Source organism: Salmo trutta, chromosome 14 (genome assembly GCF_901001165.1).
Source record: "Salmo trutta chromosome 14, fSalTru1.1, whole genome shotgun sequence".
Lineage (NCBI taxonomy): Eukaryota > Metazoa > Chordata > Actinopteri > Salmoniformes > Salmonidae > Salmo > Salmo trutta.
Window position 1 is genome coordinate 15,661,687 of NC_042970.1, and position 25,344 is coordinate 15,687,030.

At 44.1% G+C, this 25,344-nt stretch overlaps 1 protein-coding gene across 1 annotated transcript in view; it reads right to left on the reverse strand.

Annotated features, from left to right (window-relative positions):
- The window catches only part of LOC115207501 (ski oncogene-like), a 57,300-nt gene extending 33,965 nt beyond the window's left edge, over positions 1-23,335 (reverse strand). Inside the window, exon 1 of the mRNA XM_029774611.1 lies at positions 21,981-23,335. Coding sequence (XP_029630471.1) covers positions 21,981-22,880 — 900 coding nt within the window. The 5' untranslated portion in view covers positions 22,881-23,335. The remainder of the gene's footprint in view (positions 1-21,980) is intronic.
- Between the last annotated feature and the right edge of the window lie 2,009 nt (positions 23,336-25,344).

The window sequence follows — 25,344 nt, forward strand, 5'->3', positions numbered from 1 at the left end:
TATGAAAAGGGCTTGGAACAAAACACACAAACATCCTGCCACTGAAACAATCAACGCCATTTAGTCTCGCAGAAAGAGGCACATTTACAGTGGAGAAAACGGCATGTTTTCCACCAGATGTAGAGGCTACACCCAGGTAGAGGTTTATGTGAAGGATTTTATTTGCGTGCCTTGGTTGTGAATACAAGTCCTTGGCAGCCTCTAAAGTTCTCCCCGAGAAACGGAGAAACAAAACAAATGCAGTGGTCTATATTCAGGTTAGAGATGAAAAGCCAGTCTGGCTCATGTTTGACTACATTCTATTCCAGTGTTGACGCCACCTCTCTAACAAACACACTTGATTCTTATCCACCTGGGCTAGAGGGATTTAAATAAGCAATCTGGAGATTATTGTAGCGCATATTTCAGCTCTATTAACACTGTTTTAAAAGTTATTCATTTGATAAAAGTAAAGTTTTAGTCTAAAATTTTACGAAATTGAATCACAAGTTAATAAAAAAAGGCAAACATCATGCATTGAGCATGATAAAACTTAACAAGTGAACCAGAAACCAAATGCACGAGCTGATTCCCATCCCAGGATAGCGGCTGTGTTGAGTTTAGTGTAGTCTGAGAAGGTTAAAGGGCACGGATGCCTCTATATAAAAGGGTAGGTTCAACCAAAGGCTTCCTTTTACTGCTAATCAATCAATGATCTGCTCTTCCAATAACAACAGTTTCTCCCTTCCTCACCTCAGATGCTCCTCCTTCTCTCTCCTTTATTTGTTTTACTAGTTGGAAACTAGCATGTATGTCCTGTAATTCAACCTGGCCTCCAGGCAGCCCCTGGCCCTACCCCTACCACGGCTGCCTAAGCCATTAGGGTTAGCTGTGACTTCAGGCTATTAGTGTGATAAAAGTTTACTGTCACTCCAGCCACTCTACAAGGCTGCTGTTAAAACGCCTGCTGGATTCTCAACTACAGATGTAGGATGTCAATTTGATCACCCAGTTGCAAGAGAACTTTCCTTCAACGCAGGAAATGTAAAACTTGTAGGATATTTTAGTTTTAAAAAGGGTTCTGAAGTTTGTAATTTTCACTTTGAAATTCAGACTTTATCAACCCCCTCAAAAATGTCCATTAATTACAATACACATAATAATTCACATTTTTTGTTGCTGCAGGATTATTTCCTGGCTGTAGCTAACTGGCTCAAATTAAGATCCTACATCTGTAGTATATGGGACCTCTCTTTCACACTACTAGCCCAAAGACATCCAGATAGCTAGTTTGTTTGGGTGCATTTGGTCAATAGATACACATGCTTTAAATTTGTAAAATTGTGCGAATTTCAAAACAAAGAACTGCGCTGATTGTTTTCCCTGCATCGGGGTCACAAGTGTTCAAGTACTGTACCTTCTAAAAAGTGGTAAAAAACTGAAACATAACATAAGTGGATGTGGCTCGAGCGTGATTTGAATGTCTCTGGGTTTAGCTGTGTATGTATAAAGGGGGGTGGGGTCTGTGCTGTGATGCTGTGTTTCTCCTGTACTGTCTGAGTTGTGGGAAGCCAAGCTATATAAATGCAGCCTCAGCACTTTTCTCAATTTTCTCAAGTTTCAAGCCAAGTGAGAGAACAAAGGCAGTGAGCTAAGCTGCTGCAGAGGGAATGAGGACAGACAGACAGACCGAGGCATACAGAGCAGAAGATGGTGCTCTGAAAAACTAGTGCTGCCTAGTCCAGTCAGTCTATGACAATTCTTCTTCACACTCAGACAACGGCATAAAACCCCCCCAGTAAGCAAACGGACATTGAAAAAACGTCTTTTAGTCGTCTTTTCCAAATGTGGATTGACGTCAGGTGCATTTTAGTTACATTTACATTTAAGTCATTTAGCAGACGCTCTTATCCAGAGCGACTTACAAATTGGTGCATTCACCTTAAGATATCCAGTGGAACAACCACTTTACAATGGTGCATCTAAATCTTTCGGGGGGGGGGGTAGAAGGATTACTTTATCCTATCCCAGGTATTCCTTAAAGAGGTGGGGTTTCAGGTGTCTCCGGAAGGTGGTGATTGACTCCGCTGTCCTGGCGTCGTGAGGGAGCTTGTTCCACCATTGGGGTGCCAGAGCAGCGAACAGTTTTGACTGGGCTGAGCGGGAGCTGTGCTTCCTCAGAGGTAGGGAGGCGAGCAGGCCAGAGGTGGATGAACGCAGTGCCCTTGTTTGGGTGTAGGGCCTGATCAGAGCCTGAAGGTACGGAGGTGCCGTTCCCCTCACAGCTCCGTAGGCAAGCAGCATGGACTTGTAGCGGATGCGAGCTTCAACTGGAAGCCAGTGGAGAGAGCGGAGGAGCGGGGTGGCGTGAGAGAACTTGGGAAGGTTGAACACCAGACGGGCTGCGGCGTTCTGGATGAGTTGTAGGGGTTTAATGGCACAGGCAGGGAGCCCAGCCAACAGCGAGTTGCAGTAATCCAGACTGGAGATGACAAGTGCCTGGACTAGGACCTGCGCCGCTTCCTGTGTGAGGCAGGGTCGTACTCTGCGAATGTTGTAGAGCATGAACCTACAGGATCGGGTCACCGCCTTGATGTTAGTGGAGAACGACAGGGTGTTGTCCAGGGTCACGCCAAGGTTCTTAGCACTCTGGGAGGAGGACACAAGGGAGTTGTCAACCGTGATGGCGAGATCATGGAACGGGCAGTCCTTCCCTGGGAGGAGGAGCAGCTCCGTCTTGCCGAGGTTCAGCTTGAGGTGGTGAGCCGTCATCCACACTGATATGTCTGCCAGACATGCAGAGATGCGATTCGCCACCTGGTTATCAGAAGGGGGAAAGGAGAAGATTAATTGTGTGTCGTCTGCGTAGCAATGATAGGAGAGACCATGTGAGGATATGACCAAGCCAAGTGACTTGGTGTATAGTGAGAATAGGAGAGGGCCTAGAACAGAGCCCTGGGGGACACCAGTGGTGAGAGCACGTGGTGCGGAGACAGATTCTCGCCACGCCACCTGGTAGGAGCGACCTGTCAGGTAGGACGCAATCCAAGCAAGTTACTGAATGAAAAGTGAAAATATGTATTTTCCGGATGTTGAAAAGACGCCTTTTACAGTTATTGAAAATAAGTATTTTTCTGTCATTGATTATATGGCCACATTTCAACTGCACATACATGTACATTCTCAATGAAGTAAGCATTATATCACAATAATAACCTTTCAAGCCTCTTAATATAGGAAAGAGGAGGCAACTGAAGACTGCAACAGAATATTTATTATTGCGCCCATCAGTCACATGCACTTATATTAGCTTTTTCAAAAGCTTTAAAACGGGCAGCGATGATGTTCAAAGTAGTCCTACCTCCAGAATAAACCAAAAGACTACTCAATTACAATAACATTTTCTGTAACGGTTACAGAATAAAACATTTCTTGCTATGACTGTGATATGATGTTGTTAATCTATCTTGGTTGAATCCACTGTCTGTAAGTCGCTCTGGATAAGAGCATCTGGTGAATGAACAAAATGTAAATGTATAAATACAACTTGAAAACCATGCTGGCTATTATTCGAATGAGCTCCCCAAACACGTACATATTTGGACGGTGCGGACCAGATCCAAAAATGAACGAATCGTAGAGGTCTCGGTTATGTTTGAACATCACAGAACAGTACGGCACAGTTTAGTACAGTAGAGCACAGTAGAGTAGAGTACAGTAGAGTATGGTACATAGAGACCTACAACAACAACATAGCATGGCAGCAATACATGACAACACAGCATTGTAGCGACTAGAGGTCGACCGATTAATCGGCATGGCCGATTAATTAGGGCCGATTTTAAGTTTTCATAACAATCGGTAATCGGCAATCCACGATGAGACTGCGTGGCAGGCTGACCACCTGTTACGCGAGTGCAGCAAGGAGCCAAGGTAAATTGCTAGCTAGCATTAAACTTATCTTATAAAAAACAATCAATCTTAACATAATCACTGGTTAACTACACATGGTTGATGATATTACTAGTTTAACTAGCTTGTCCTCCTTTGCATATAATCAATGCGGTGCCTGTTAATTTATCATCGAATCACAGCCTACTTCGCCAAACGGGTGATGATTTAACAAGCGCATTCGTGAAAAAAATCACAATCGTAGCACCAATGTACCTAACCATAAACATCAATGCCTTTCTTAAAATCAATACACACGTATATTTTTAAGCATTCATTCAAACAGCACTTTCCTGCGTTTGCCAGCAGCTCTTCGCAATGCTTGAAGCACAGCGCTGTTTATGACTTCAAGCCTATCAACTCCCGAGATTAGGCTGGCAATACGATAGTGCCTATAAGAACATCCAATAGTCAAATGTATTTGAAATACAAATGGTATAGAGAGAAATAGTCCTATAAATTCCTATAATAACTACAACCTAAAACTTCTTAACTGGGAATATTGAAGACTCATGTTAAAAGGAACCACCAGCTTTCATATGTTCTCATGTTCTGAGCAAGGAACTTAAACATTAGCTTTCTTACATGGCACATATTGCACTTTTACTTTCTTCTCCAACACTGTGTTTTTGCATTATTTAAACCAAATTGAACATGTTTCATTATTTATTTGAGACTAAATTGATTTTAATGTATGTATTATATTAAGTTAAAATAAAGTGTTCATTCAGTATTGTTGTAATTGTCATTACTACAAATATATATAAATTGGCCGATTAATCCGTATCGGCTTTTTTTGGTCCTCCAATAATCGGTATCGGCGTTGAAAAATCATAATCGGTCGACCTCTAGTAGCGACACAACATGACAACAACATGGTATCAACACAACAAGGCAGCAGCACAACATGATAGCAGCACAAAACATGGTACAAACATTATTGGGCACAGACAACAGCATAAAGGGCAAGAAGGTAGAGACAACAATACATCACGCGAAGCAGCCAAGCTAACTACAGTACAGTAGAGTACAGTATAGTTTAATTCAGTAGAGTACAGTACAGTGCAGAACAGTATAGATTAATTCAGTAGAGTACAGTACAGTATAGTTTAATTCAGTAGAGTACAATACAGTACAGTAGAGTTTAATTCAGTAGAGTAGAGAACAGTTTTTCTCAGTATAGTAGAGTACATTAGAGTAAAGTAGGGTACAATACAGTACACCAGAGATGTGGACTCGAGTCACATGACTTGGACTCGAGTCTGACTTGAGTCACAAATTTGATGACTTGAGTCTCGACTTGACAGAAAATAAAATAACTTGAGACTCGGGAATCAACTTTGACTGATGACTTGAAATGATCTAGCCAGGTTTTGTAAAGTTTTGCCACTCGTATTGTGGCACAGTCTCAGTGGAGTATGCTACTCTCCACGCAGCTAGAGACAGTATTGCACTTGTAAAACATTGATTGGCTAGTGAAACGCACACTCTGCCCTCTGATTGGACCAGCAAAATGTCAATCAACAGTGGCTTTGCGTATTCATAGGCCTACAGTATCGCACCAAATTTTATTGAAAAAAATATTCTGTTTCAGAACTAATAAATTGTGCGTCTTGACTGTTGAGCAATGACCAGTCATCAGCATTGGCGCGCAAAGGTGGGTCACATATCCAGATTAGTGACCAGAAAGAGATTGTTTCATTTTCTCCAGTTTTGCCTGGCAAAAACAGAGTAGCCTGCCTACCTATGTAAATATTATCCATATAAAATATAGCAATCTGCTATGGATGCATCTTGCCAGAACAATAGGCAACCTGGTGATTTCATTGATCATTTTCATATTTCAGATAGGCCTAGTTTGAGTGGGTTATAATTCTAGACCTCATTGGTGGTACTGGCTATATGTCTGAAGATAGCTGGAACATCACACTACCTTCAATACTTAGCTATCGGATGAAGATGCAACATTTTCAGGCAAATTAATTTCGATATTTGTGAGGAAGAAAAGGCTACAGACAGATCATGATTTCCATCAGATCCTGTAACCATGTTCAGACTTTAAGAAGACTGAAGCTATTTCAGCTACAGTGTTCTTAAAAACTCAACATGTCTACTTCAGAAGTCTGATAGAACCTTACGGCTGAACCCAGATTGACAATTCAGAGCCATAATGTTCTATCTGCGATTGCACCCTCCTACAATAACTGATTTACAAATGTCTCAGGATTTTGATACTCTCTACTTTAGGTGAGGACCTTAATGGGTTATGAAAGAAGAATTCACTACAAAACAGTATTGAAATCTGGGATGTGAAAACTTAAGATGCTCAATATCTCAGAACTATGCTTTTCAATATCTCAGAACTATGCTTTTCAATATCTCAGAACTATGCTTTTCAATATCTCAGAACTATGCTTTTCAATATCTCAGAACTATGCTTTTCAATATCTCAGAACTATGCTTGTGTAGATAGTGCTTTGCACAAGATAGTCAGAACACATCATCAAATACATTACGAAATGCATTATAATTAGTGGGCTCCTGAGTTGCACAGTGGTCTAAGGCACTGGATCTCAGTGCAAGAGGTGTCACTACAGTCCCTGGTTTGAATCCAGGCTGTATCACATCCGGCTGTGATTGGGAGTCCCATACATAGGGCGGCGCACAATTGTCCCAGCGTTGTCCAGGTTTGGCTGGGGTAGGCCGTCATTGTAAATAAGAAGTTTTTTCTGAACTGACTTGCCTAGTTAAATAAAGGTACATTTTATTAATAAAAAATCGGATAAATTATTGTCATCACTGAACAACGATGTGACAACATCATTTACTTTAAGATTTCTGGTTTTTTTTGCTTGCGTGCCATTATTGGATAGACTAGCTAGACCATACTTAGCGGGAGATGTGTTCTGATTGGTTTGTCTGTATTTGTTCAGGCTTGTGATTGGGAGTGATGCAAAGTACTTAAGTAAAAATACTTTAAAGGACTACTTGTACTTGTATCTGCACTTTAATTTACTATTTATATTTTTGACAACTTTATACTTTTACTTCACTACATTCCTTAAGAAAATAATGTACTTTTTACTCCATAATTTTCCCTGACACCCAAAAGTACTTGTTACATTTTGAATGCTTAGCAGGACAGGAAAATGGTCTAATTCACACACTTATCAAGAGAACATCCCTGGTCATCCTTACTGCCTCTGATCTGGCAGACTCACTAAACAGAGAACATCCCTGGTCATCCCTACTGCCGCTGATCTGACAGACTCACTAAACACACATGCTTCATTTGTAAATTATGTCTGATGGTTGGAGCGTGAATAAAAACAAGAAAATTGTGCTGTTTGGTTTGCTTAAGTAATTTGAAATGATTTATACTTTTACTTGTAAATACTTAAGTATATTTTATCCATTACATTTACTTTTGATACATTAGTATTTTTAAAACCAAATACTTTTAGACTTTTACTCAAGTATGATTTTACTGGGTGACTTTCACTTTTAATTGAGTCATTTTATATCTTTACTAATCCTCAAGTATGACGATTGGGTACTTTTTCTACCACTGGTGATTGGATTGCAGATAGAACTTTGATGTGCCATGTTCAGGTAGCCTAGTGGTTAGAGCAGCGGGCCAGTAACTGAATGGTTGCTGGATCAAATCCCTGAGCTAACAAAATAAAAATCTGTTGTTCTTCCTCTGAACAAGGCAGTTAACCAACTGCTCCCTGGGTGCTGAAGATGTGGATGTCCATTATGGCACCTCTCTGATTCAGAGGGGTTGGGTTAAATGCAGAAGACACATTTCAGTTGTACAACTGATTAGGTATCTTCCTTTCAAATGGATTTAAGCAGATAGAACATTCCAGTTTTACATACTTTTAAAAAAAATCTAACTTCACAGACATACTCTACGAAGAACCAGCTAAAGATCTATTATATGTGACTAACTCATTTCTGACTAAAATGTCAGATAGTCCCAAGGTCTTGATTTGCAGTTGAACAAGATTGCATGTATAGATTTTTTTTACTTGACTCAAGACTTGACTTGAAAAAACTTGTGACTCGACTCGACTTGCTCTTAGAATGCACGACTTGGACTTAACTCGAGACTCAACCCGTTCTACTTGTGACTCGACTTGAGACTCAGACCTTGAGACTTCCTTGTGACTCAGATAATAGTGACCTGGTCCCACCTCTGCAGTAAACTATACTGTACTGTGCTCTACTGTATTGTACTGTACTATACTTTTCTTTACTGTACTGTGTACTGTATTGTAATGTACTGTACTCTGTGGTGCTCTACTGTACTGTATTGTGCTGTACTGTGCTGTAAAAACTTAAGAAGCATAGATGTCTATGATTGGTTCAGATTTGGTCCGGTCCGCACTGGACCAAATCTGAACCAATTATACACTTCTATGTTTGGGCCAAATAAAGGCTGGTCTGGACCGATCCGATTCTGAACCAAATATAGACGTTTATGATTGGTTCAGATTTGGTCCCTGGCCGTTGAAATCAAGGCCGGTCCAGACTGCAACAAAAAAATGGAAAGAAAAACCCCACATCAAGACAGGACCAAAAAAAGACGTATCCATTGGTAAATGCTTAGTGGGCATGCATCCGTTTTCCAGTAAGACTTCAATTCTGCTCTGGCTGCCCACAGTGCAGTGCACAGTGCAGCCATTAAGATCTTCATTTGAGTTGTTTACTTCAGCAGGAACATAATCCTGCAGCAACAGGACATTTTTGTAGGGGTACATTTTTTGTAAGGGAAAATCAAGTCTGACATTTATTAAAAGTGGAAAGTACAAACTTCCAAACCTTTTTAGACCTCAAATACACTACAAGTTTAAAATATTCTGCATTGCAGGAAAGTTATCTTGCAACAGGGTGATCAAATAAAGATCCTACATCTGTATTTTCTGGAGCTGACTGCTCCAGAAAATGTTTTTTTTCTTCTGATATTGCAAATGACCTTGAACATAATTAGATTGGCACTAAAGCCAAATAAAGATATAGGTATCTTTTTCATAATAATTTAGACAACTTACGTTGAAAAGCTCTAATTGTGCTGTTTGAGACTTGCCTTAGCTAGAAAGGCAGTTTTGGGCAAATGTTGGCAAGCTGAATGTGTGCCTGTGTCCGTGTTGGTCCATGCCAGCCCCGCTTCATCAAGCTGAATGTGTGCCTGTGTCCGTGTTGGTCCAGCCCCGCTTCATCAAGGCCCAACCCAGTACATCACGTGTTTCCACTCTACAGACAGGGTGGAAATGACCTCAGCGCAGTAAAAGATGACAGGGGCGCTAGCACTGCTCCCCAGATGTGAGGAGAAAAAAAGGAGGAAGGAGAGAGAAAACCATTCGCCTGAAGAATTTACTGCAAACCCCTGAGGAGCCTGTGATTGAGGGTTCAAGTCCAGCTCCAGAGTTCCTGGTCTATCTCAGCAGCACTCAGCCGCAGGGAAGACATATCCTGCTGAGGGGCGCACGTATTCACACTCACACACACACAGACACAAACACTCACACACACACACACACACACACACACACACACACACACACACACACACACACACACACACACACACACACACACTCACACACACTCTTGCAAAGACACACACACACACACACACAGACACACACACACTCACACACACACTCACACACACACTCACACACACACTCTCGCAAAGACACACACTCACACACACACACAAACACTCACACACTCACAAACACACACACACACACACTCTCGCAAAGACACACACACAGACACAAACACATACACACACACTCTCACACACACACACACACACACACACACACACACACACACACACACACACACACACACACTCACAGAAACACAGTTACTCATACAGATGTGCACAAGCAGACACTTACTCACAGATACACACCCAGACACACACACACACACACACTACCCAAAACCCCACTGTCACTCCGTCTGCACTGCACCTGCCAGCCACACAAAATCCACTTCTTCCCACTGTGTCTGGCCAAGGTCCTTTATCCCATTTAGTACAGCCTGCACCCCAACAAAGGAAGAGAAATTAGGGTGCCGGCTGATGAGAGGGCGACTAATCCCCCTGGAAAGGCTCATTCTATCATCAGCCTGTACAGTTGAGCAGCTGAAAGGCCTGAATGAAATATGGACATGCAGAGATGGGAGTCTTTGTAGAGATGAGCTCCAACATTGCCCTGTCATAGCCCTGGAATAATTCATACATTCCATGTGTGACACAGACTGACCTATTGTTGTGTCTGTCATGGATTCATCTGCAATTTCACTACTGTAACTGTATATCATTGTATCAACAATGTACCCAATCTTTCAATAGTGAAATCGGAACGTTCGACAACGTAAAGGTAACCCATCTCTTAATCCCTATTCACTGACTCCCTCTCAGGAGACCTTGCTTCATCTTCTCCATTGCCAAAGAGCCCGTTACATCCAGAAAGGTCAGGTCACTGCAGCCTCAATAGGAGTTGGATACTCTGCCTCTGCTCTTCACTATGCAGCAGATTAAGCTGTTGGTGCCAAAAGAGGAGGTGACGACCCAATTTATGATGATAATCTGAAAAGCAGCTTGGAGATTTTTAAGGTGATGTAAAAGCTAACCTCTGCCCTAACACTGTACAATTCCCTGCCTTAAGACACTGGGTTTATAATAGTCTCCTCATTATGGGATAAAGGGCAAGTCTCCATCCAAGCTCTATTTCAGGCTGAGTCAGTCTGTGTCTGTCTGCGGTCCCGCTGACTGGCTGGAAATAAAGCCAGGCAGACTCCCGTCAATGCCACCGGCTCACACAGCCCCACTGGGCAGACCAGACAGAGGACGGGAGCTCCAGTTAAGGGCCCCACCCTGGCAGCGCCACAGAATGAGGCCATCTCATCATCTAAGGCCCCTGCAGAGGGAAGATGCTCTCTCTCTCGCTCTCTGAGCCTATAGCAACCCCAATCGGTGCGCCTGTCTCTCTAAATGCGAGAGCTGCCGTGTCAGAAATGTAGGGAGGGAAGAAAGGCAGTGAGGGAGTGCGTGGAGGGATTAAAGGAGAGAGACAGAGCCCTGCTCTGGTGAGTAATCAGGAGTGACACGTCTGCAACGACACATCGAGGCTTTTGAATGAGGGCACTTCCTGTCAGAAACAGGAAGAACAAAAGAGAGAGAAAGGACGGACTAGTCAGATGCTTTGCGGTAAAGAAGGAGACAGTAATGGGGGTGACCATGACAGACCAAGAGGGCCTGTAATACTGAATAAACAAGTCTAACTCAGCCCAGTACAGACCAGTAGAATACAGACACCTGTGGTGAATTAATTTGATACGGGAGCCTGCCTGCCTGCCTGCCTGTCTGCCTGCCTGCCTGCCTGCCTGCCTGTCTGTCTGTCTGTCTGTCTGTCTGTCTGTCTGTCTGCCTATCTGCCTGTCTGTCTGTCTGTCTGTCTGTCTGTCTGTCTGTCTGTCTGTCTGTCTGTCTGTCTGTCTGTCTGTCTGCCTGTCTGCCTGCCTGTCTGTCTGTCTGTCTGTCTGTCTGTCTGTCTGTCTGCCTATCTGCCTATCTGCCTGCCTGCCTGTCAGCCTGTCTGTCTGTCTGCCTATCTGCCTGCTTGCCTATCTGCCTGTCTGCCTGTCTGTCTGTCTGTCAGCCTGCCTGCCTGCCTGCCTGCCTGCTTGCCTATCTGCCTGCCTGCCTGCCTGTCTGTCTGTCTGCCTATCTGCCTATCTGCCTGTCTGTCTGCCTGCCTGCCTATCTGCCTGAGGTCAATGTCATTCCAGGATACCCCGGCCAGGTCGATTAGAAAGGCCTGCTCGCAGAAGTGTTTTAGGGAGCGTTTGACAGTGATGAGGGTTGGTTGTTTGACCGCAGACCCATTACGGATGCAGGCAATGAGGCAGTGATCACTGAGATCTTGATTGAAAACAGCAGAGGTGTATTTGGAGGAAGAGTTAGTTAAGATGATATCTATGAGGGTGCCCGTGTTTACGGATTTGGGGTGGTACCTGGTAGGTTCATTGATAATTTGTGTGAGATTGAGGGCATCAAGCTTAGATTGTAGGATGGCCGGGGTGTTAAGCATGTCCCAGTTTAGGTCACCTAGTAGCACGAGCTCAGAAGATAGATGGGGCAATCAATTCTGGTTTGAGGGAGAGACAGGCAGGACAGAATGACTGCAGATGGACGGCAGCCTGGGCAGTAGGAACGGTGTGCTTTCTATGTTCTGTAGTGTAAAATAGGAGTTGTAGGGAGGAGGAGAAGCTCTGTGCTGTAGGGAGAAGAAGAAGGTGGTTGGAGGTCTGTGTAACGAGGTCAGCTGTATGTGGTGTAGTTGGACGAGGAGGCGGTGGTTGGAGGTCTGTGTAACGAGGTCAGCTGTATGTGGTGTAGTTGGAAGAGGAGGCGGTGGTTGGAGGTCTGTGTAAGAAGGTCTACTGTATGTGGTGTAGTTGGACGAGGAGGCGGTGGTTGGAGGTCTGTGTAACGAGGTCAGCTGTATGTGGTGTAGTTGGACGAGGAGGTGGTTGGAGGTCTGTGTAACGAGGTCAGCTGTATGTGGTGTAGTTGGAGGAGGAGGTGGTTGGAGGTCTGTGTAACGAGGTCAGCTGTATGTGGTGTAGTTGGACGAGGAGGTGGTTGGAGGTCTGTGTAAGAAGGTCTACTGTATGTGGTGTAGTTGGAGGAGGAGGCGGTTGGAGGTCTGTGTAACGAGGTCAGCTGTATGTGGTGTAGTTGGACGAGGAGGTGGTTGGAGGTCTGTGTAAGAAGGTCTACTGTATGTGGTGTAGTTGGAGGAGGAGGCGGTTGGAGGTCTGTGTAACGAGGTCAGCTGTATGTGGTGTAGTTGGAGGACGAGGTGTGTATTCTATAGGGAGGAGGAGGATGTATCTGTTGTGCAGGGTAGAGGAGGGTGGAGAAGGGAAACCTACAGTCTCTCTGCTCTGCTGTGAGTAAGTCTGTGTGGGGAGGCCTGCCTGCCTGTCTGTGTTTGTTGTGCTGCTCAGCTCTGGCACACTCCGCTCAGCCCACCAGCCAGAGAAAGAGCATCAAGTTCTTATTTAGCAGAAGAAGAGCAGCTCTGCTTAGCAACCACATCGACCCTCCAATCACAGGCCTACTGTATGGAGGAGACTCCAGCCTGTGTGTGTGCGTGCGTGTGTGCGTGTGTGTGTGTGTGTGCGTGTGTGCGTGTGTGTGCGTGCGTGCGTGTAGTCTTTGAGAGAACTCTGAATGCTGCCTGGGACACACACTCAGTTAAAAACCATATTTCATACAAACCAGACTTTCTAACCTAGTGATTACAGAATAATGTTGGTTGCTAACAGATGCTTTCCTCTCCCTCTTGGATTGTTTGAATTCTGAACTGAACCTGCAGTGAGAGTTAATCTGTTCCAATTAATCCTAAAATAAATGATGTATATCCTGGAGAGCAAGGAAGTAGTAAATCCTTAAAACATTCACTGCTTTTCCAATTCAGTTACTGTAGTGCAGCCTACCATTTGCAGCAGCTACAACTGAAATGATTGCATGATTTGTGAGCATTTAAATCCATCATTTGGAACAAATGCTGTCTGAACATTGAGCAGTCTTTTGGTTTAGCTACGTGAGCTAATCCTCCTGATAGCTTTGGGGGTGGTTGGTGGGCGGAGCGTAGGCGAGAGAAGCATGCCGATTTGTCATATGGCACCAGCAGGCTCTGTTCTGTTCTGGCTGGAGCTACATTACTGTTGCACTGGTCTGACAGATCAACAAACACAGACTAGTACTGCTGGTCAGTTCAAAGGCAAACCAAGATGGACATAATAAATAAATAAATAATTATACTGTCTGTGGCTTCAAAAACTGTAGAAAGAAACTTTCATCAGAATTATCCTAATATTACTAAGCCTTGTGTGTTGCAGCAAGCCAGTCTGGAAGACATATTGTCCTATTTCTAATTCCTGCCTCTAATAATCATGGTGCGGCAGCGTAGCCAAGTGGTTAGAGAGTTGGACTAGTAACTGAAAGGTTGCAAGTTCAAATCCCTGAGCTGACAAGGTATGAATCTGTTGTTCGGCCCCTGAACAAGGGGTGGCAGCGTAGCCAAGTGGTTACCCACAGTTCCTAGGCTGTCATTGAAAATAAGAATTTGTTCTTAACTGACTTGCCTAGTTAAAAAAGGTCAAATCTAATAATGAAAATTCCAGACAAAGTTAGCAGTAAGGCCAAACATGAGGAAAGAGAACATTACAGTGTCCCTGTCTGAGGAGGTCAAATTAGACTTAGATCTATCGATGAGCCGTCCAGATGTTTATTTTCATCCAAACTGAGTCAGTGCATTCCAGAAGTGTTCCAGGATTAAAACCTCCTCCTCCTATCCTCCCAGCAGCAGGCTCCAGGATTAAAACCTCCTCCTCCTATCCTCCCAGGTGCAGGCTCCAGGATTAAAACCTCCTCCTCCTATCCTCCCAGCAGCAGGTGCAGACTCCAGGATTAAAACCTCTTCCTCCTATCCTCCCAGCAGCAGGTGCAGGCTCCAGGATTAAAACCTCCTCCTCCTATCCTCCCAGGTGCAGGCTCCAGGATTAAAACCTCCTCCTCCTATCCTCCCAGCAGCAGGTGCAGGCTCCAGGATTAAAACCTCCTCCTCCTATCCTCCCAGCAGCAGGTGCAGGCTCCAGGATTAAAACCTCCTCCTCCTATCCTCCCAGCAGCAGGCTCCAGGATTAAAACCTCCTCCTCCTATCCTCCCAGCAGCAGGTGCAGGCTCCAGGATTAAAACCTCCTCCTCCTATCCTCCCAGCAGCAGGTGCAGGCTCCAGGATTAAAACCTCCTCCTCCTATCCTCCCAGCAGCAGGTGCAGACTCCAGGATTAAAACCTCCTCCTCCTATCCTCCCAGCAGCAGGTGCAGGCTCCAGGATTAAAACCTCCTCCTCCTATCCTCCCAGCAGCAGGTGCAGGCTCCAGGATTAAAACCTCCTCCTCCTATCCTCCCAGGTGCAGGCTCCAGGATTAAAACCTCCTCCTCCTATCCTCCCAGCAGCAGGCTCCAGGATTAAAACCTCCTCCTCCTATCCTCCCAGCAGCAGGTGCAGGCTCCAGGATTAAAACCTCCTCCTCCTATCCTCCCAGCAGCAGGTGCAGGCTCCAGGATTAAAACCTCCTCCTCCTATCCTCCCAGCAGCAGGTGCAGACTCCAGGATTAAAACCTCCTCCTCCTATCCTCCCAGCAGCAGGTGCAGGCTCCAGGATTAAAACCTCCTCCTCCTATCCTCCCAGCAGCAGGTGCAGGCTCCAGGATTAAAACCTCCTCCTCCTATCCTCCCAGGTGCAGGCTCCAGGATTAAAACCTCCTCCTCCTATCCTCCCAGCAGCAGGCTCCAGGATTAAAACCTCCTCCTCCTATCCTCCCAGCAGCAGGTGCAGGCTCCAGGATTAAAACCTCCTCCTCCTATCCTCCCAGCAGCAGGTGCAGGCTCCAGGATTTTTTCTATCCACACAGATGGAGCAGTCTTAATCATGTATCTCTAAATCACGAGGCTATCGCAGATGAATTGATGATCATAAAATAACACCAAACCCCATCCAGGCATCTGTTCTCAGCAAGACTACAGTCACAGCCACAGCTAATCTCCTCCTCCTCTCCTCCTCCTCTCCACCTCCTCTCCTCACTAATCTCCTCCTCCTCCTCTCCTCACTAATCTCCTCCTCCTCACTAATCTCCTCCTCCTCTCCACCTCCTCCTCACTAATCTCCTCCTCCTCCTCACTAATCTCCTCCTCCTCTCCACCTCCTCCTCACTAATCTCCTCCTCTGACTGTCTACTGTTAAACACCGCCTTTAAAGAATGTACACCACATCAACAAACCCTGTACCATCTATTTGTCATAGGTTATGAATAATGGTATGAGGTCTACATGAAGCTGTACTTTCAGGTTAGTGTGCATGCTTTTGAAGCAGACAGACAGTGACCAGTCAGTGGCGACCGGCTGCCCTACATGGAACAGGATGCCATTGATACAGACAGACACAGCAAAGTGCTCAGTCATAGGTTTCCCACCCTGGGAGAGGCTGTGAGTTAGAGACATTTTACCCACGCACCACCCAAAGAAACAAGACATTAACAAAAAGGAATGGCTGCAATTAACAGCCTCTGAAAGGCAGGGTTCTGGAACAAAGGAGGCGGCTGGTCTTTAGCACACATCACCCATGACAGAGCTCCAGCTGACGTCCTTTTAACAAGGGGTCAGCCTTTGGAGAATGGAGGGCGAGACCCCTGTGAGCTCCTCACACCCCTCTTTCTGACACAATGCCTCTCACTCTCCTTCAATCACATAGAATATGAGATTATGCACTTCTCTAGTTAGCCATGTTTTCAAAAGGGTTTACAGACGAGGCAATTGAACAGACTCAGAGCTCCTTATATTGAATCCTACCAACAACACTCTGGGCTGGATGCATTATCCACTGAAATATTTGTTTGCTTGGGGACTAGGCTATGGTTTAGGTTGAACTGGAGGCAGAGGTTGGAGATGCTGGGACTGAGTTTGTCTTGGCTGGTCCGTTTAGGGGAGGTGCTGGTCAGTGAGGAAGTGTGTGTTGGGTCAGTGGTGGTCAGACAGGGGTGACCGAGGGCCGGGCCAGGGGGATGAACCATGTGTGCTCTCAGGGCTTCCCAGAGGTTAGCAGACAGATAGGAGCGGAAATGAGCCGGCAGTGAGCTCATTTGAATCACCCAGACCAGCTGATCCAGGCATAATACATGCCCACTCACATGCACATACTGCACACACACTCATATACACCCCCTCACACACACATGAATAAACATACACACAGACAACACTGTATTTTACCCCTACCTACATGTACATATTACCTCAATTACCTCAACTACCTCGTAGTCCTACACATTCACTCTGTACTGGCACTCCTTGTATATAGCCTCATTATTCTATTGTGTTAATAGTTCCTATTTTTCTGCTTATTTGGATTATTTTTGTATTTTTTAACTCTGCATTGTTGGGAAAGGGCTCGTAAAGTAAGCCTTCGGTAAAGGCTACACCTGTCGTATTCAGCGCATGTGACAAATAACGTTTGATTTGATTTGTCTTGCTAGCCATAAGTTACACAGAACAATACATAAGCACACAGATGTCGGGCTTTACACACACATAAAACACACACCGTCCCTCTCCACCTCAGAGTACAGTACTCAGTTGACTGGTTTGGTCCCAGGTTTGAGGCTCATTTGATGGAGTGAACAGAACAATGGGATGAGAAATGGCATAACTTGGCCTCACATGAACAAGTTTAATATCCATTCCATTAAGGAAGGACTACATGGGTCTCCACAGTCCGCTTCTTCTCTACACTCATACACAAGATTGATGTTATTGCTCGTTAAGCTTATACTAAGAAATATTGGACAACGGGGGGAAACATATTTTAGTCATTCCTCACAAAACCAGATTTTATGTACTTTCCCTAAATAGAAGAACAGGTGGAATTCATATTTCAGAAAAGCAATCAATATCATTTTTTGTACCTTTGATATATGGTTATTTATTTGAATTATGGGGTTTCATAAGATAATTTGTTTGTGTTGTATGCTGGTGTACTTGTTTCCTGTATGATAGATACTGGTGTACTATGTGTTTTTGTATTTGCGTGGTTGCTAGGCTAGTTCGGAATAATGTTTGTTATTTGTATTTATTTATTTGCTGTGTCTCTCTGTCCTTTATCAGACAGCCATCTGGCCAGTGGACTGGACACAAGGACATCTGATTGGACGCTGTAAAAAGAGTGGGGGTGAGTGGGGTCAGTCTCTGTGGATAGAGGTCAGGTGTCACAGCTCTTTAACAACACATGTTAAGGCCCTGCCCCACTGGGCCCGCATCTCTTCAATGAGAGACCACAGCATGTTTTCTTCCAATCTACCCCCATCTTTACATTAGGCAACAGCTAAATGACCAAATGCAGGATTCGATTTAAAACAGACACAATGGACTTGCTGGCCATCTGGCATTTCTGGCAAATGCCAGATGGGCTGGTCCATTTTTAGCCCAGTTGACCTGTCTAACTGGGGTTTTTAGTGCAGTGTGGGGGCATCAATGGGGAAAATGGGCCGGTGTGTTAGAAATGCCAGGGAGGATTTCTGGTCCCAGTCCGCCCCTGACCTCTGGTGTCATCCCCCTCAATTCCCTGTCTGCTTTGTACCCGAACAATGATATCCAACTATAATGTTGTCTCTAGCTATGTAGAAACCCTGTTCAACTTGTTCTACAGAACTTTGGAAAATTTTATTTAAATGCTGGAAGAAAAGCACATTTTTTGTCCATTTAAATGTCTTTTTATTCAAAGAAAATACAAAACAATAGCAAAAAGGTCATTTTTAACTGAACCTAGTTTACAGAGCTCTGTGTACAGTAGTGTAACTGAAGGCCCAAACAGACAGACATGATCCTGGATGAGGTCTGACCCAACACACAACCTGACATTAGTGTGGGTCTGAGGTCAGTTGATAACATTGTTGTTGTTTTATGGGTAAGCAAGCCAGGGCTGGCTGCTAGTGGCCCTGTCAGTCCAGCCTCTCAGCAGCTTCCCCTGTCAGAGTGATGTATGGGAGCACTGTTGTGTAGCTCCCCAAGGACCAGGCCTGGCTGTCTGCTAACTGGGACACTACTGACTGTGAACCAAGGCAGGCAGACACACACGCACAAGCACACACCCCAACCCCACACCACCCTATGCCCCTGAAGCAGAGACCTCACAGTTTTGAAAATATGAAACACACTGACCATATATCATGTCATGATGACTACAGTTAGGACAGCAGCAGTAAGCAACAGGTGGTGGAGATTTTGCCACACAGACATTTTTTCTTTAGGTCCAAGCCACTGTGAAGTTTTGAATGTCCATTTCTTATGTGGAAATGACACAGATTATGTAAATGTATTATTAAATGTGCATTAACTGTGAGATTTTGAAAACTGTAGAGGGCACAATGTTACTGTGTCTCAAAAGAGAGACACTGGAAGCCGTTTTAAAAGCAGTTTAGAAATGAAGAACATACACTACCATTCAACAGTGTGGAGTCACTTAGAAATGTCCTTGTTCTTTAAAGAAAAGCACATTTTTTGTCCATTAAAATAACATCAAATTGATCAGAAATACATTGTTAATGTTGTCAATGACTATTGAGCTGGAAACGGCAGATTTTTTTATGGAATATCTACGTAGGCGTACAGAGGCCCATTATCAGCAACCATCACTCCTGTGTTCCAATGACACGTTGTGTTAGCTAACCCAAGTTTATCATTTTAAAAGGCTAATTGATCATTAGAAAACCCTTTTGCAATTATGTTAGCACAGCTGAAAACTGTTGTGCTAATTAAAGAAGCAATACAACTGGCCTTCTTTAGACTAGTTCAGTATCTGGAGCATCAGCATTTGTGGGTTCAATTACAGGCTCAAAATGGCCAGAAACAAATAACTTTCTTCTGAAACGCGTCAGTCTATTCTTGTTCTGAGAAATGAAGGCTATTCCATGGGAGAAATTACCAAGAAACTGAAGATCTCGTACAGCGCTGTGTACTACTCCCTTCACAGAACAGCGCAAACTGGCTCTAACCAGAATAGAAAGAGGAGTGGGAGGCCCCGGTGCAGAACTGAGCAAGAGGACAAGTACATTAGAGTGTCTAGTTTGAGAAACAGATGCCTCGCAAGTCCTCAACTGGCAGCTTCATTAAATAGTACCCGCAAAACACCAGTCTCAACGTGAAGAGGCGACTCCAGGATGCTGGCCTTCTAAGCAGAGATGCAAAGAAAAAGACATATCTCAGACTGACCAATAAAAATGAAAGATTAAGATGGGTGAAAGAACACAGACACTGGACAGAGGAACTCTGTCTAGGAGGCCAGCATCCCGGAGTCGCTTCTTCACTGTTGACGTTGAGACTCACGATTATGCATTCTTGTCTCTTCCACAGATGGCTTAAAAGAAACACAGACTGGTAGATGCATAATGGATTATGGTCATTGTAGTTAATTACCATGTTTTATGCGCTAACCTATGTAGAATATTGGCCTGTTGGAAACTACAACTCCCTACTACATCGCACAGTTCAGGCTGGATGTGATTTATCTCTAGAGAAACTGTGCAATATGCGCATTGAGCTCACTGGAAGAAAAAAAAACGCTATTTATTTAAAATATTTGAACTGACGTCAGTCAATTAGTTGTTTTAAACTGAAAAATAATCTATATTTCGGTTAATCGCTCAGAAATAATATTCAACCAAGCCTCTCTTGGTCGAGGTAGACCTCCATTCATTTCTAATAATACATACAAATTCCACAATTTCCTGTGTAGGAATGATAATGAAATGTAAAGTCACTGAGAGGAATATTGAAGAGACATAGCCTGTCTCCTGTTCAGAGTGTAGTTGTTACACCACAGTGAAACATAGTGTCCAGTCATTAGCAAAGTCCCACTCAACAGCTGTTGTGAGCTGAGGGAAACAGCCACCATTTCTCCCTGTTCTTTGTCCATTCTGAACATCTGTGAACCTCGCGTGGAGCAAGGCAGCACAGCCATAGACCTCAGGCAAGTGGTCACCCTGAAAACCTTCCACCACCCTGCATTCAATGGGCTCAAGTTTGCACGCACGCACGCATACACACACACACACACACACACACACACACACACACACACACACAACCTATCCTGATCTAACACACATTGTGATAACCCATAGTTCATTAAACTCTTATCCCCTAACCCACCTTGTGGCCCAATAATGGATTCCCCTCCCTTCTCTGACAATAATAAAATCTGTCTTATGAAGATGCCCTTGAGTTACCCTATGGGGGTTCCAAGGAGAGTGGAATGGAGGACCACTCAGGGTGTGAAAGTTTGAGGTTCTTTTGTTTTCAAAGGAACATTTTAAAACAACCTTTTTAATGTGAATTTAAACCAATGTACCTGCACTGTAAAAAGGCAGAGAGGAAAACATTGGAGATGAATAATGTGTATGTGAATGTGTGTGTATGAATGTATGAATGTGTGTGGAGTGAGTGAGTGAGTGAGTGAGTGAGTGAGTGAGTGAGTGAGTGAGTGAGTGAGTGAGACCAATAGAACAGGGCAGGGGAAGGGGCCATCATATACAGGCTGGTCATCCCTACTGTACATTGTCAGTTGCAAATGTAACAGTGATGGAATGACTCGATAGTGTGGGCTAAATGGAATGCAATAAGATATCGCATTCAGATATCCTTAGTTGTTCTTAACAAGCAACGGTGTAATAGGGCCATTAAACACTACCACTACCATTGATTAATGAATAACAACACATTAACCAATAGGTTATCACAAATTATAAACTGGGTGGTTCAAGCCCTGAATGCTGATTGGCTGACATCCGTGGTATATCAGACCGTATACCACCAGTATGACAAAACAGTTATTTTTACTGCTCTAATTACATTGGTAGATAATAAACATGAGCTGGTGACACCCAGAATAATAGTTAGTGTGGAGGTGCTGACTAACGGAGAATAAACTATCAACTATCAAAATAAAGAAAGTCTCACACTCCATGTATAATCTCCCAGCAATTGAATGGGTATTTACCAACGTTTTGGCACAGTGATGCCAAACGTTGGTAAATACCCATTAGATTTCCTGAAGATTATACATGGAGTGTGAGACTTTCTTTATTTTGATAATTACATTGGTTACCAGTTTATAATAGCAATAAGGCACCTCGGGGGTTGGTGATATATGGCCAATATACCACGGCTAAGGGCTGTATCCAGGCACTCCACGTTGCATCATACATAAGAACAGCCCTTAGCTGTGGTATATTGGCCATATATCACACCTCCTCGAGCATTGTTGCTTAATTATACAACGGGTGGGTCTAATCCTGAATGCTGAATTATCACTTAATTAAATGTTAATGTATGTCATCAAATATGTTAAAAGATATTTTAAACACAAACTTTAAAAAAAAACTTGAACAGACTTACACGGCATGATTTGTTTGAGAACTTGTTCACGAAGTCAAATTTGCCTTTCATTTCTTTGAGGTTCTGATCCAGGACAGCCTTCTCTTCTTTCCCTGTATAGTCCGGGTCCAGGAGAACATAGACCCGCCAGTTAGCCGAGTCGAACCCCCAGTGAACTGTCCGGTTCTCTAGTCTTTTGTGACTATGGACCACAAACTTGTGAGTGGGGTACATGAGTCTGCAGTCCATGCATTGGATACAGGCGGTATTGGGACTGGTATACAGTTCTGGAACAAATAACCCCTTACACCTACCAAAACATTCGTGGTATACTTTGAAGCTTTTTTCCGTCCTCTCCAACTCCAGGGAGCCAGACAGCTCTTTGTTGCAGTGAGGAGGGTAGATACCACAGTAAATGAGGGCATTGCAGAGGCGCTCAGCATCCGTCTGGGTGATCAGTCCGCATGATGGGGCAGAGAAGGGCAGGATACCCACGACTTTGAGGATCTCCAGCTGGTCCGCAGTGCACCGGGAGCAGTAGATATGCAGGTCGTCGCACACCGAGTTGATCTGCTGAAGAGAGAAATCCCGCAGGACACTGTTGAGAATCTGCGGCAGACACAGCCGTTTCTCGCCGCCGACCACGAAACAAGAAATTGTCTCGCGCTCCAGGACAGTTTCGCACCTTTCGATGGAGCGGTCGGATGGAATGAACAACGGCCCCGACAAAACCTGGGGTGTCAGGGGAGGCATGGCCAGCATCAGTTCAGCTGTTTTTCCATCTTTGTTGAAGAGAATTTCCTGGTGCCACCGAGCGGAGAACGCCGCCGGTCCACCAAGGGAGCTCCTGGAACTCAAATGAAACTGCTTCAGAGTTTGCTGAAGTCCGGGATGAGGCTGGAAGCTTGATGGAGCCTCCATGTTTTCGCCACAAGAGAAGTGAGTTCAAATTTACGCGACCTATTTTAATCAGTTGTCTTCAAAATCCACCAAAAGAGCATTTCCATGTCACTAGAGAATGTCACCACCGGCCCAGGTCGTTATATATTTAAACAATGAGGATAAGACACTATTGAGTTGAAATACTCTTAACTCTCCCCAGTCCACAGATAAAAAAGATAAATCCGTCGGACCACTCACAAAAGAGCGTCAAAACGATACAATGTTTATCTTCTCCAAAGCAGTCTCTGGTTGTAATGTCTATGTCTAGTCTGCACGATGTGATCCTCAAATATGCCAAGTCTGCGCAGTCTGGCGTTCTCTCTCTCTCTCTCTCTCTCTTTCCCCTCCCTCTCCCTCTCTCTCTCTCTCTCTGTTTGTTTGTGTCTGGTTCAGTCATTGAATCCCGGCCAGGAATGTGACTGACTCCCCGGGCTGGCTGTTCCCTGAACGAGTTGTCCCTCCCCCTCATACCATGGCCGCGAGTAGACTGGAAAGTAAGGGTGGAGTCTGACACAATGGGGAGAATACATTCATCTCAATTGAAACTATTAAAACTAGTTTCAAGGAGCCTTTATAATGCATGAATGTATCCATGGCAGTGTTCAGAAATATATGTGTGATACCACAGTCTTGGTGTCAGTGGTATCTACACTGAGTGTACTAAACATTAAGAGCACTTGCTCTTTCCATGACATACACTGACCAGATTAATCCAGGTGAAAGCTATGATCCCTTATTGATGTAATTTGTTAAATCCACTTCAATCGGTGTAGATGAAGGGGAGGAGACAGGTTAAAGAAGGATTTTTAAGCCTTGAGATAATTGAGAAATGGATTGTGTATGTGTGCCATTCAGAGGGTGAATGGGCAAGACAAAGGATGTAAGTGCCTTTGAACGAGGAATGGTAGTAGGTGCCAGGCTCACCGGTTTTTGTTAAGAACTGCAACGTTGCTGGGTTTTTCATGTAGAGGCCATGCCCCAACGAATTGAGGCTGTTCTGAGGGCAAAGGGGGGACACATATTTGTTGTTGTTGTTGCCTAAATTAAATGTTCTTGCTGGCTCTCTTTTTTGATTATTGACCTGTGGAACACTCTCCATGTATCTACAATTATATATACATTTGATCAGTAAGAAGTGGGCTTTTGAGTTTTTTTTCTCACAAGACTTAGATTAGACTCAGATTAGTAATGGGGGTTAGTTGTAACAGGGTTATTTGTACTGCAGTGTACCTACAATTATATTGTATTTTATATAGTATTTAGACACATTCACATAATATATATCAAATTTCACAGTGCTGTTATTGTGAAGTGGAAACGTCTAGGAGCTACAACGGCTCAGCCGCGAAGTGGTAGGCCACACAAACTCACAGAACGGGACCGCCGAGTGCTGAAGCGCGTAAAAATCATCTGTCCTCTGTTGCAACACTCATTACTGAGTTCCAAACTGCCTCTGGAAGCAACATCAGCACAAGAACTGTTCATTGTCGGGAGCTTCATGAAATGGGTTTCCGTGGTCGAGCAGCCACACAAGCCTGAGATCACCATGCACAATGCCAAGCGTCGGGTGGAGTGGTGTAAAGCTCGCCGCCATTGGACTCTGGATCAGTGGAAACGCATTCTCTGGAGTGATAAATCACACTTCACCATCTGGCAGTCTGACGGACGAATCTGGATTTGCCAGGAGAACGCTACCTGCCCCAATGCATAGTGCCAACTGTAACGTTTGGTGGAGGAGGAATAATGGTCTGGGACTGTTTTTCATGGTTCAGGCTAGGCCCCTTAGTTCCAGTGAAAAGAAATCTTAACGCCAACATACAGCATACATTCTAGATGTTTCTGTGCTTCCAACTTTGTGGCAAAAGTTTGGGGAAGGCCCTTTCCTGTTTCAGCATGACAATGCCCCCATGCACAAAGCGAGGTTCATACAGAAATAGTTTGTCGAAATCGGTGTGGAAGAATCACCCAACATCAGTGCCCGACCTCACTAATGCTCTTACGGCTGAATGGAAGCAAATCCCACAGCAATGTTCCAACACTCGCTAATGTAGGAACATTGCCTTTACATTTCAAACACGCTGTAACACTGACATATCGCGATACAGATCGAATAGAGCCCTAAAATAGTATTTTCATAAATAAGCAAAAGGCAAAAAGTGTTACATTTAGCCCCGGTCTCCCCTAGCCCAAACATGATCTTACATGTTTCCCCGCAGTGCTAAACATAAATAAATAGTTATCAAATCCTAATCTCCAAATTAATACTTCACACAAAATATTACTATTATTATGAAATGGTTTAATAGGCACATTAAGTTAAATTATTTCAATTGGGTATTTAGTAGCTTACAGACACCTGCCGGTAACACTTTAAAATAACTTTCATGAATATGCCATTATGAATGCTTAGAAATGTTTATAAATGCTTTATAAATGGTTATAC